The sequence below is a fragment of the Seriola lalandi genome, unplaced genomic scaffold, assembly GCF_002814215.2.
Source record: "Seriola lalandi dorsalis isolate HSWRI2012SDOR001 ecotype SW California unplaced genomic scaffold, Sedor1 jcf7180002052955, whole genome shotgun sequence".
NCBI lineage: Eukaryota > Metazoa > Chordata > Actinopteri > Carangiformes > Carangidae > Seriola > Seriola lalandi.
Genome location: NW_019523508.1, coordinates 278773 through 291086, shown reverse-complemented (window position 1 = coordinate 291086; position 12314 = coordinate 278773). Strand labels below are relative to the sequence as shown.

Here is a 12314-nt window from a genome sequence, read left to right as displayed (position 1 = left end):
AATAGTGAAATCAAACAGCTGGAGATGAGCAGACTTCACGTTGTGTTTATTGTTTTTTCAGCATTACCGCAGCAGGACGTCCTGAGCTGGAGTTTAAAGTCCTACTGTAGGACGTCGTACAGCAACATGGAGCCCAAACAGCAACTTTTCGGGCTACAAATGGCAATTAAATCCACAAGGTACATATCAAAACAAAATATTCTCCCTCTTAGCTACTCTCCAAAAGATTTAGTTATGAGGGGAAATGACAAAGGGGTGAATCTCTGTTGGTCCTATATGACCAAAATATTAATAAAATCTGTCAGAAACACCTCTGGCTCCTGATATCCACTCGGTAAGGTGAGAGCTTGTGACACAAGTATTTCTGAAGAATGCAATCCTGTGGTTAGGTTTCTAGAACTGGGGCTGTCCTCTGCTCAGGTGTTACTCCAAAACAAAAGGCAAGACAACATTGGCATTACACAACAAAGAAACGGACCCATATAGGGTGCCTAAAGGACGAAAGGAGGGGGCTAATGAGGTGTGAGATGTCACATTTTTGTAAGTGAAGTCTGATGCAAGGACCGGACTACTTGACAACCTCACAGTGTAACATATTGTCATTCAGAGATACTGCTATTATATTCATTAATAGTCTTATTGATTAGCAGTGCATTGATATTTGGCATTATGTAAACATCTTAAAGTTTTACTACTAACTTCTTCATGCACTAAAGCTTCCAATACAATCACTATGTACTGTATCAAATGTATATAAACACAAAATATATTGCATAAACAGATTAAGTATTAAAACGTATCAACACAGCCATGCATAATACTCATTCTCATCTTTTTCACACTCACACACACACTTTCACTCTTCACAGAAAAGCTTAAGGAAAGATTTAGCTCAGTTGCTACTAGGTCTTTCTTTTCTAGTTTGGCTAGCAAATATATCATAGTCGATAATAAAATCATAACATGTTAAAAAATCTCTATAAAGCTTTTAAAATACACACTGTGCAATATAAGACAAAACTGCTATTTTTGGCTAAGGCCACAATGATTTTGGTATAAAATACATTAATTTCTGTTCTTAAAGATATAAATAACACATCTAAAAGACTATTTTTAAAAACCTAACAATACATTATGAGTCACTGTCACATGACCTTTGTATAATGTGTGACCCTACAGCAGGGTCAGGTCCAGGTACTGTCCCGCCGGCTTGGTCATGAGAGCTGGGAGGGACATAAGAGGAGCATCACCTCCGCTGGACTGACCAATCAGACTGCTGCTCAGGAGAGACACAGACTCTGCGGGACTCTGGAGGGGGACAGGAGGGAGAGTTTTGGGGTAAGGAAGGGGGAGGAGGGCAGAGAGAGAGACAGAAGAGCATTATCCCAGAGTAAAAGCACAGAGTAAAACACAGAGCCCTTACACCAGCACCAGATGTTACCCATCACCTTCTTAACCGCTTGAGGGTCACACCTGTAATTATCCAATATTGTACTATTACACTACAACACCACCAACTGACCATTCAGTAAGCCACGCCCCTCTTAGTTACTGTTGCTATGCTTGTCAAGCTTTTCATTCTCACACACAGGCAGTTTACAACGATAACAGATGACAGCAGTAATAAAAAGCAGGCATCTCATTTATAGCTGACAACCCAACTGTTGCTAGCCGATTTTATCAGCTGTAGCTAGCTAGAATAAATTATTGACACTAAAAACTAAAGGAATAAGAGGAAATAAAAATGATTTTGGCAAATGTAGTGCTAGAATAAACTTCTCAAAACTGTTTCTTAGAGCTTTACAAAGGCAAATGGACTTGCTTGAGGTTCTTGAAGAAATTTCACCTCTCGCATGAAAGGCTTCTTCAGTTCAGTTCTTCTAGAAACTAAAATAGAGCTGCTAAAATAATCAAAACTTTGCTAGCACCTTAGTTCCCACGCAGTGGATGTTCCAGTTCTGAATAAATATTGTATTTCTAACTATTATGTAACCTGTAACCTCACATAATAGTTTGTTCACTACATGTCCTTTTGAAAGTAACGCTTGATTAGTTTTAATAAATCCAGTTTATGTCAGAGTAGAAAAACAAATAGTTTAATATCTTCCTTACAGATTTTCCTCGTGTTTTTGTTTTTTAAAAAAGTGATTAAGAAAAACACCACCATCCAAACTCATGAGATATCAAGTAAAGCTCTTACTAGAGACACATTCTCACTGTTTTGGCATATAGAGAAATCCAAAGCTTGACAGGTCTGCCATGCCTAGTTCTAGTTGCTAAGCTGGGGCAGGGTTTAGTGAACGGTCAACTTTAAGCTATTGCTGTATCCCATAAAAGACTTCTTGAGATGACAGCAATAGTAGCCAGTATTTGATAAAGCAGACTTCCATAAAAGGATCCGACAGTCGGTCAGAGCAGCATCCCGTCAAAATGATTCAAAACAAAACCCAAGGATTGACTAAAATCCAAGAAAAATTCCTCTAACCACTCATCTCAGTCAGCCGTTGTTGCTACCGTGTGCAGTTAGTGGAAAATTTTCTGTTTTCACAAAAAATATCACTGTTGTGTCGAGACCTGTACCCCACGGGGACCAGTTAAGACCCAAGCCACAGCTACAATCACTGTCTAAACTAAAACCCCTTTCACTGAGCCCTCAGCCAATCCTTACCTGCCACCTGCCTCAGACACCTTAAATACACACCCATTCTTTGGGCTGCGTAAGCAATGTCCTGGTCGGGTCGTGAGCGTGCAGAGGCCCATGGGCGTGCACGAGAGCATCCTCTGGGGCGTACTGTGGTTCGAGGAACGGGGAGGAATGACAGAGACATGGGGCTGAGATACAAGCAACCACAGAAACTACCCTAAAGACCACATGGATCTGTAAAACCTGTCATGGAGGTGAAAGAGTTTGCTCATGAGAAGAAAAAAATTCACTCCGACTTCATATTTAATTAATTTCTCTTAATTTGGTATAACTTTGGTATAAATCCACTTATTTGTCATACCCCTGGGATTCTTCAATGTCTTCCAAGTTTAAATAAGGTTTGAGTTCCTCCAATTCAAGTCTAAGCAAGCAACAGTGCATGAGTGACAGAACAGGGAGAGTAGACAGGATAAACTAGTTTGATAGCCTCTGGGCAAACACGGTGGATGCCTGACAACATACACCCACAATAGAAGGAGATTTGAATACAACACATGGATCTTACAGTGAATGTGCATGTGAACTCCGAGCGCACAGATCATTTGCATATATAAGGACTGGATTAATGAGTAATTGTGTTTGAAGAGAACTGTCTCTTACCTGGTATCCCTGCACTGCATTAATGAGGTCTTTGACTCCATTGCTGTTGTAGGTCAAACCTGGCATGCGCACCAACCCCCCTGGGGAGGAGAGGGAGGAGGGGGAGGGGAAGAAACCTACGGTGGTAGGTGAGCCAGGTGGACTGGAGGAAGAAAAGAGAGAAGGTATGGACAGACTGTTATCCTGAAAATATCTAAGAAGCAACAAAAACAATGTATTGTCAGCTGCATATTTCTGGGCAAACAAAGCACATAAGAATCACAGAAGTGGGAGTAACTTTGGGTGTTGTCTATGAATGGTCTGTTTTCTCAAGGACACAGGGCTGACAAGGGAGAAACAGAGGTCACTGATGTTTACCATGTTCTCTGATACCGCAGTGTTCAGTTATTAACTACCCTTGTTCCAGTCTTTCTCCTTGGCAAGATGCATTTAAATCAAAGGCGAACTGTTCCTCCTTTTCCACTTTGAACAAGAGTCTATTTTTGGTGAATCAAAGTGAATCAACAATACAAACAAAGGGATGCAGAAAAAAACCCACTAATCTACAATCTCTTGCCTAATATTAAACATTGCAGCCAAATGGATTAAATTTGCGGAAACACTTTTAGACATTCTTTGTGTTATTCTGCATTAAAAGTCTGGGAATATTTAACAAAAATGGCAAGTGATCAATGAAATTATATTTAGTTTTCAAAAGGAACAACAATCAACAATATATATTTCATTGGTTCTAGTAAATGTATCTTGAAATGTTTTAGTGCACTCATGTGCTTCAAGTTACCATAATAATACCCATGCAAACAGAAGGTTAAAAAAATCAAACATGTAAACAATATTGGTCTAGTTTCTTATTTGCTTACTCAGCACCACACAGCCTGCAAGTAAACACTGTGTTGCAGGCTCAGTTCAGGGCATGAAAATCTGTTGGCTCTTAAATTTATTTGTATTGGTTATGGAGTGTTTTTTTTTTATGTGGGAAAGTGTGAGCACCACGTACAATAAATTTGCAAACATCTCTAGAAAGACTTCTGACAAATTTGACACTTTTTTGGACAAATGAATGAATTATCGAATGATTATCAGGATTAATCACATCAGTATGCTACTCTAGTTTTTTATATCGCTATAATTTTTTGTCTATTTGTTGTCATGATATTATATGAAGAGATGATAACCCTGCGTATTGAAATACCACATAAACCTACAAATAATGTGAGGATTGGTTACAGTTTTGAAAGAAGTTGACTAGAATCAGAATTAAAGTCACTAGACTGACGAATCAGGTAATTAACATGAATGGCTGTATTTTAATGTAATGTGTCTGCCTCTGCTCATCTTCAATGATCACTGTCTACCTGGGATAGTAGGCTGTGTAGTTCATGTATAGCTGAGCTGTGCTGGGGTAGTAGGCGTGTCCTGGCGGCAGGGGGCGAGGGGCCAGTAACACCTGACCAATGGGAGGGTAGAGGGCAGCAGCCTCTGTGGGCAAGACAGGCTGTGCAGGAGTGAAGGAGTAGGATGGAGGGGATAAACCTGGAAAGAGGAAAACAGAGGGAGAGACACAAGACTTAAAATTTGGACAAACAGCAACAGAAGTAGACAGAGTCACAATGGTCTGGACATTGTTTGCTTTAGAACAAGATGCTCATGCAAACTCGCAAACAATGACCTCCGTTATCGTTACTCAGCATCTGACACATGTATGTATGTGTTAAAGAGTGAAAGTGACTTTGTGCAGGATACGTTGAACTGGACTGTGAATATGTTCTGCAGTGGCTGTTGATATATTCTGCAGAAAAACAAGTTATATGAAGTAATACCCAATTTACAATATATTCTACATGCCATTTTAGGCCTGTCATTAGTTTTTGGTCACTTTCCCCCTCCCCAGAATATCTTTCAGGCCACAGGCTCAGTTTGTTGTTATGAGGAACAGGGAATTCCTGTCCAACATGTATTTCTGCTCAAGAATCATACTACCTCACTACTACCCACACACGTCTCGCCTTGAATCCCTGTGCTGTATCCTTTTCACTCGTGTGTACATCTGCTTTCAAAAACATTGTTTTTATAGTGAAGGACTACAGACACGGAGAACAAGGCACATCTACGCACCAGCATTCAGCCCACTCTGCCCACCTTTCCCACAGCTTCTGATTGGACAAGCACAGGAGACGCACACACCTGAGGTGCGTCAAGTCTATTGAGGCTAAATCCCACAACCACCACTACCAATCTGATAAGACTGGAGAGTCGTAAGCGATTTTGCCTTATTGTAGGCTAGATGATACTGAAGCTGTCTTGCTTACACTTTTCCAACCCTTTCAGATCTTTATGAATTACTTAAGCAGTGGTAAGGGAGTAAAATTAAGAATGAGTAACAAACATGCTGCTGAAAAGATGTACTACAAGATTCAATCAGAATGTGTGAACACAGGTGAAAATTGAAAGTGTAGAATAAACTGTTACCCCGTGAGGTTTCTCAGTGCATGCAGATGGGTAATTTAATCACACTAAATTACAAAGAGGTACCACACTCTCACAAACGCACACACAAACACGCACTCTCACACACATAGTTTTGAATCCTCCTAGTTAGACCAGATGTCCTCATCCTCCCACAGTACTAGATTGGAGAAAACCCAGCAACACTGCCCCCACGGCAGGAGCCCACCTACCCTGCAGTCCCGAAGCACCCCGAGCTCCCAGCAGCACTTACGTCTGGACTTACATGGCGGCGGGCTGAGCCCTGTCCCACTCCTGCTCCGGGTGTGTGTGTGTGTATGTGTGTGTGAGAGCGAGCCTCCCATCAGCACCAGGCCCATCTCCTCGGCGCTGCATGGGAACACCTCCACATAGCGGCTATTCGCACCACGCTGGCTGGACATCACGTGCTTGTGGAGCCGCTGTGAGGCCTGAAGCGCGCGCTCTGCTGAGGTCATCTGGATGAAGCAGTCACCTGACGGACGACCCTGGAAACAAGCACAGTCAAAAATGACTGAAAAATGTCAGACAGCATGGTTTATTGTATGGGTGTGTCAGTGCGGTTATTGCATGTACCTGCTGGTTGAGGACCATGTGCACACCATGTGGTCTGATGTCGTGTGTAAACTCGCCCAGGAAGGTGAGGATATCCTCTATAGTCGCTGTGTAAGGCAGCCCCCTCAGCCTCAGGCAGTCCCTTAAACCACCAGGAGGGGGAAGGAGTGACACCGCGGGTAGCACTGACACCAAGGGGGCAGGGGCCACGGGGATCAAAGGGGCTGATGAGTACCGGTTCAACACCTAAAACAAACAGTTACAAATTATGCAACTGCCTATAGCAAAGACTGTTAAGCAGAAAAATGCTGTTTTTGTGAATTCTCTACAGACTGTTTGAGGGAGTCATTTCTCCGCTTGCTCAGATAAAATTTAGGAAAAACTCAATCATACACTTAAGCACTATGACTTGACAGACATCCTGTGTACAACAAAGACGTGTCCACATTGTGTTTGAATGTGTTGCAGTATCAGACCGGAGCGGGCTTGTTGCCAGCAGGACACCAGCATGTTTGCATTTCTGGAGAGGGCCAATAAAACTACCAAGTCTGACATACATAAAAGCATGACGAAAGGCCTCAGCATAGATATGTACGTGGGTGTATGCTTATCAGTCCGCAAAGATAAGAAAATTAGTCCACATGTGGTCAGCTCACGAGTGAGGTGGTGGAGTGGAGGAAGACAAGAAATACTGAAAGAACAATAAAACTACAGAAAACTACACAAGAAAGAAAGACAGACAGGAAGAGTATTTAAAGTAACTGTGTGTACCTATCTATTTAAAAAAAATACACACAGTCCCTTGTTATGCAGGTCCCCACCCTTAAGCTCTACTCCAATTATTCCCTCAATTAACTGTGGAGAAAAGAAGCACACCCACACATTGTCACTCTCCGCTGTGAGCACACAAACACAGAGTTCCTAAAAACCTTCTATTTGTCCTTAGAAAACAAACAAGATAAAAAAGTATCAGAACAACAAACGTTAATCCAAGATGATGAGACAAATACAGAAAACATTTTATAAATCAAAAATAAATACACAAATGAATCCACTGTGCAAAAGTACACAATGTACAAAGAAGCACACCCACATCCAGGCGGACACCTTGACATACCTGTTGGACCTCTGCTGCTGTACTCTTAAATAGCTCAATATATCTTCTCCCCAGGATTTCCTTGTGTTTCCTCAGAGCACACTGGGCGTGTTCCTCACAGGCAAATAAAACAAAGGCATCGCCCGTAGGGCGCCCGTCCGGGTAGTGAACAAATAGGATGCCATCCTTCCCTCCACTGACTGGACACGTCTCTTTAAGACCATCTCCAGGGGAGAAGAAGGTGAGCACCTGCTCAGGTGTGGCGGAGAAAGGAAGACCTCGCATCCTCACTATGATCTGATCCTCACGGGATAGGAACATCGCCACCTCATTTGAGGTACCTGGCACACACACACACACACACACACACACACACACACACACACACACACACACACACACAGACAGAGACACACCTATTTTAACCACAAGTAAACAAACAGAAAATGATCACACTGTAGATTTCAAAAGCATCAAGTATTTCTTCCGTGAGTGTTTTCCATGGCTGTGACCTTCTTATTCTATTATTGATGATGGGGATGAATTTTTTTAATATGAAAGTCGAATAACTCAACTAAAAATCGAACCAGGTTAGTATTACAGTACATTCAAAAAATAGCAATAGCAATCTGTGCATTCTTCATCCTGAGAAAGAAACAAATACTCATAGCGAAGTTTGGTCATAGTAGCTAACTTCAACTGAAAGCTGTCCTGCTCCCTTAGAGATAACTGGACTCCTCATCTCCTAATGGATGTACGACGTGCACTCAAAATATTCCTTCTGGAGCAGCAATAATTCTGATCTTCATAAATCTAAATGTATAAATGAAAATAGATAAATACAAACTCCTACATGCAACAAAAATTCTGGGTAATTATATTGGGTGAGTGAGTTTTCATTCATGTTCCTTTAGTCAGGTGACCTGAATCTGGTTCCAGGAATCTCACCTTCAAACCAGATCATTTTAACCAACTTTTACTACACACACACAAACAGGTTACTGCTGGTAAGGAAGGCTTGATTATTTGTACATAGTTTTATTGCCTCACCTCCAGCTATCTTCAAGAAGTCCTCTCCTGTTGCTTTGTAAACCTGCCATTAGAAAGAAAGGATTTAATGATGAATGATTATCATTATTAGTGGAATGTCATCAGGTGTATGAAGGGAAAATATATAATCAAATATAAAATAAATCTAGGTAGATTGGCTGAATCACTTCATTTGTAACGGCTAGCCGGGTTCAGACAGGTTACCTCTATGTATCTGTTGCCCATGTGGTGTTTGTGCCTCTGCAGCGCCAGGTCTCTGTGTTCTTCACTAACAAAACGAACAAGAGCTTCTCCGTTCCTCCTCCCCTGAGCGTTAAGACACAGTGCGGCCCCTCCTCTATACAACACAACATACAGAGCATTATAGCACTCTGATATGTCAGCAGCAGGCCTCAGAGTATTATTAGTATGAATGATGCTAATGAATGAAAATCAATATGAAAACCTGTGTATATGAGCATGCCATAACAACGTACTTGGCGATGTTGAGTCCTCTGAAGAATCGAGCAATATCCTGGTCAGAAGACTGCCATGGCAACCCTCTGGCTCTGATCACCGTGTTGTCGCACACTTTCTCCATCTTACTGCTACACACACACACACACACACACACACATACACACACACACATTAGCTCGGCAGGAGTCAAAGTGGGGTTGATTTCAGAGGCAGAGAACAAAAAGAATATTTATCTTGTCTTGAGCAAACTCTACTCACCAAGTTCCAGACTCAAACTTCTCATTAACTCTCTCAGAGTTAGAAAACGTGTGACCTGTGATCGGAGAGCAACAGAGTTTGGTTCCCAAAATTAGATAACTGACATTTGAAATCAAATCACAGTTGATAGCACATAAATAAAACAAATTATGTAACTTAGTAAGCTACATGACAACTGTCTAAAGTCTTGGGCTAAAATGGAAACTATATTTTGGATTTATAAACGGAGAGTTTCCTTTTACAGTTATCATTCCAATTGATTGATTTATTGTTTGTTCCGCAACAGGTGAGTTTTTGCTTGAAAAATGACAAAAACAACAAATACATTTTCAAAATAGAAAGGCATAGCATTCTGATCTAAACACACAATAGGTCTATTATTTAAACAAACTAACTCATTCCCAATGTTTCACTCTTGGTCTCATAGTGTAAAATATGTATGGTACTCACAGAATGGCTCAGAAAGCAACGCAAGGACAATGCTGGTCATTATCTGGACCTGCTGTACTGCTATTTCTGCAGGCAATATGGCTGATGGATCAGGAGATGCTGAGGGATCCCACATGGGGGGCACATCAACAGGTATACTAAGAGCTGAGGAGGAGGGAGTCAAGGAACACAAACAAGGAAAAGCCAAAAAGATAAAAACAGGCAAACTCTAAACTCAAACTCAAACAAGAGGAAAAAAGGGATTATTGTGTAGATGGGTGTCTGACAGGTAAAATGAAAAGGTTCCTGTGTGAAAGAGAAATAACAAGGAAAAGAAACTGAAGAAGAGCTCAAAAAAGAAACTATAGCAAACACACAGAGAGCGAGATGTTAGTTTTCCTGTTCCAGAGGGTGTGTGGGATTTGCTCTGTTGGTTAAACACACACTCTTTCACTGAGCACTTGGTAAGGTGCAGCCATTGTTTTCCTATTTGCATTTCAAAACCTCTAGTCTTGCAGCCAACACCCCGTGGCTTATAAAACTTCTAATAAAAGTGTGTTCTGTGTTTTTGAGTGTGATATGTGACACACAAGATCAGGTAAAACACACAGAACAGTAACCAAAACAAAAAATGTCAAAAACATTAAATACAATACATACATAATAAAGTCACAAGCATACCGAATGTAAACATTGAAGGATACACTCTGACATGTTGTATACATTCAAAGTTTTGAGGTCAGATGTGGGGAAGTTCTTCTTGAACTCTTTCCGAAGGTCAAAGAAAGAGTAGAAACTGTCTGGCACCAGGATGTTCTGCAGAGGGAAGAGATTAAATGAAAGGATGTGAACGTGTGGCCCATCAACAGCTGCCATTTTATTGCTCTCATATTGCTGTTTGTTCAAGCCAGTAGAGTAGTCTGTGTAACACTTCACATGGAAGTAAGACATGTGGGAGAATTTCATCAGCTTCACTGTGTGGCTATGTTTTATGTGTACAGGTACGGTATGTGCACGGGCATGTGACATAAGACAGGTTTGCAGCACTGGCTCTCAACTCTCTCCGTAACATTAAATTGAACCAGGAGCAAAGTGCTGACACAACACATCCCTTCGCTGCTGTGTGAGCGCTCAAGGCTCCTGCAGCAGTTAGTGAATATCCACCCTGGCTGCGAGGCATTCACCCACCCAGCTGCTCACTCACCTTGCTCGCGGCCTCAGGGTGAATCACTTGGCGGATGTGGAGCTGCCCGTCTGTACACAAACACACTGACGTGCCTGCGCCCGCACTGTTCACGTCGTTTGTCAGTTGTAAATGAAACTGAAAAGGTAGACGTCAAACATTTAGAAAAAAGAAATTAAAACATTCATAATCTCGTCCCAGCATCTCAACCAGCTGTGTGTTAATAATTACTGTGTATGAAACAGCTAAAAAACTTATTTCAGTTGACTTCAGAGAGATTATTACCAGGTTTAACGCCTCCTCAAGACTTGCAGCTGTAGAGGAACAATCTGCTCCGGATCCATTAGGCTCTTCAACGCTTTCTTCCACCACATCCTCCTCCTCTTTTTCCTCTGTCAAGTCTGAGAGGTCAGGCTTAATAAGGAGCTCATGCACCCTGCCCAACTGGTTCACAGAAAAAAAAAACACGTCATTCTTGAAAGAGGCCTATACAGAAACTCCCAGGGTGTAGGACATATAGTTTAATTGCGCTGTGACATATAATAGTGCTAAATGGCCGTAAAATAGATGTTTATTACATAGATAGTATAACACGGAAGAGCAACAAAAGCATGGGAGCTGTTTACATTACATATCATTTGACCTAATGTGATACTGGATGACTCAATTTGTGGATGTTTTCAGAACAATTGTGTATAAAGAGGAAAGTCACCTTGCTCACCATTTTATTTACGATTTAATAAAGATTAACATTATCATTTATGGCTGTCGTTTGCACTTGCGTCTATTCCGCTTGGAGTTCAGTTTACCTGCTCACTCCTTTATTTACCACTACATTTCCTTTATTAGAGTAACGATACTTAAGTATAACAAGTGGTGTAGTAATAAGATATTACCGTTTTGTTCTTTACATCCACCAGCTGCCAAACCAACTGCACGAGCTCCTTCTCGTCAGATCCCAGCAGCTCTCCGCTCGCGCCAGATGTGGCGGTGAAAACCACCACCAGGTAGTCTACCTGTGCCGTCATCTGAGCACAAACACCGCCAAACAAAAACAATATAATACTACACAAAACTTAAGCACAGTAAGTTAAGATACGCCGGAGACAGGACACACGCGGGAGAAGAGAGGTATAAACACCTTTACTTTGACACCTGAACGCAAAGGTGAGATCCGTAAGTCCAGGTTTCGTCGCGTGTGAAGTATTACGCTAAACCTCCCGCAGTCACCATTTCGAAGTAATGGCTGAACGTCCCCCGCTTTTGTAGTGCATCTACCTGTGTGACCACGTGACTCTCTACCTGCCCCCTCCCTCCTTCAGGTGGTTTACACATTAGGACGTGGCAGAGCATGGAGAACAGAAAAATATGCACTTTTCTTTGTGTAATACATTTAATGTGTTTCTCTGGGTAATGATTTTCTGGCATGAGGTATAGAGGGTAAAATGGTTACCTGTCACCTAATTTAAATTGAATAATCAGCGCACAAAACATCA

At 41.6% G+C, this 12314-nt stretch overlaps 1 protein-coding gene across 4 annotated transcripts; it reads right to left on the bottom strand.

Moving 5' to 3' along the window:
* Window positions 1-30: 30 nt before the first annotated feature.
* Window positions 31-12041, bottom strand: esrp1 (epithelial splicing regulatory protein 1). Of its 4 annotated transcripts, none has more exons than XM_087172477.1 (16): window positions 11715-12041; window positions 11104-11262; window positions 10840-10956; window positions 10340-10451; window positions 9657-9800; window positions 9207-9261; window positions 8966-9076; window positions 8694-8826; window positions 8490-8532; window positions 7461-7780; window positions 6365-6589; window positions 6024-6276; window positions 4660-4837; window positions 3305-3446; window positions 2702-2791; window positions 31-1308 (listed from the first exon to the last, which is right to left on the bottom strand). In XM_087172477.1, exons 1-16 carry the CDS (start codon window positions 11844-11846, stop codon window positions 1174-1176), a joined length of 2349 nt encoding a protein of 782 aa, XP_087028603.1. In that variant the 5' UTR covers window positions 11847-12041; the 3' UTR covers window positions 31-1173. The 4 variants fall into 4 exon arrangements, with proteins under 4 accessions (XP_087028603.1, XP_023256567.1, XP_023256568.1 ...); XM_023400799.2 differs by having other exon boundaries at window positions 6036-6276; XM_023400801.2 differs by having other exon boundaries at window positions 1220-1308; window positions 2669-2791.
* Between the last annotated feature and the right edge of the window lie 273 nt (window positions 12042-12314).

Bases quoted from the DNA above. Each gene is read 5' to 3' on its own strand.
- esrp1 (XM_087172477.1), bottom strand. From the start codon at position 11,846: ATGACGGCACAGGTAGACTACCTGGTGGTGGTTTTCACCGCCACATCT. The intron at 9,262-9,656 runs GTGAGTACCATA...CTCCGATCACAG, and splicing joins GTTGCTTTCTGAGCCATTCT to GTCACACGTTTTCTAACTCT. The intron at 7,781-8,489 runs GTGAGGCAATAA...TGTGTGTGCCAG, and splicing joins CTTCTTGAAGATAGCTGGAG to GTACCTCAAATGAGGTGGCG.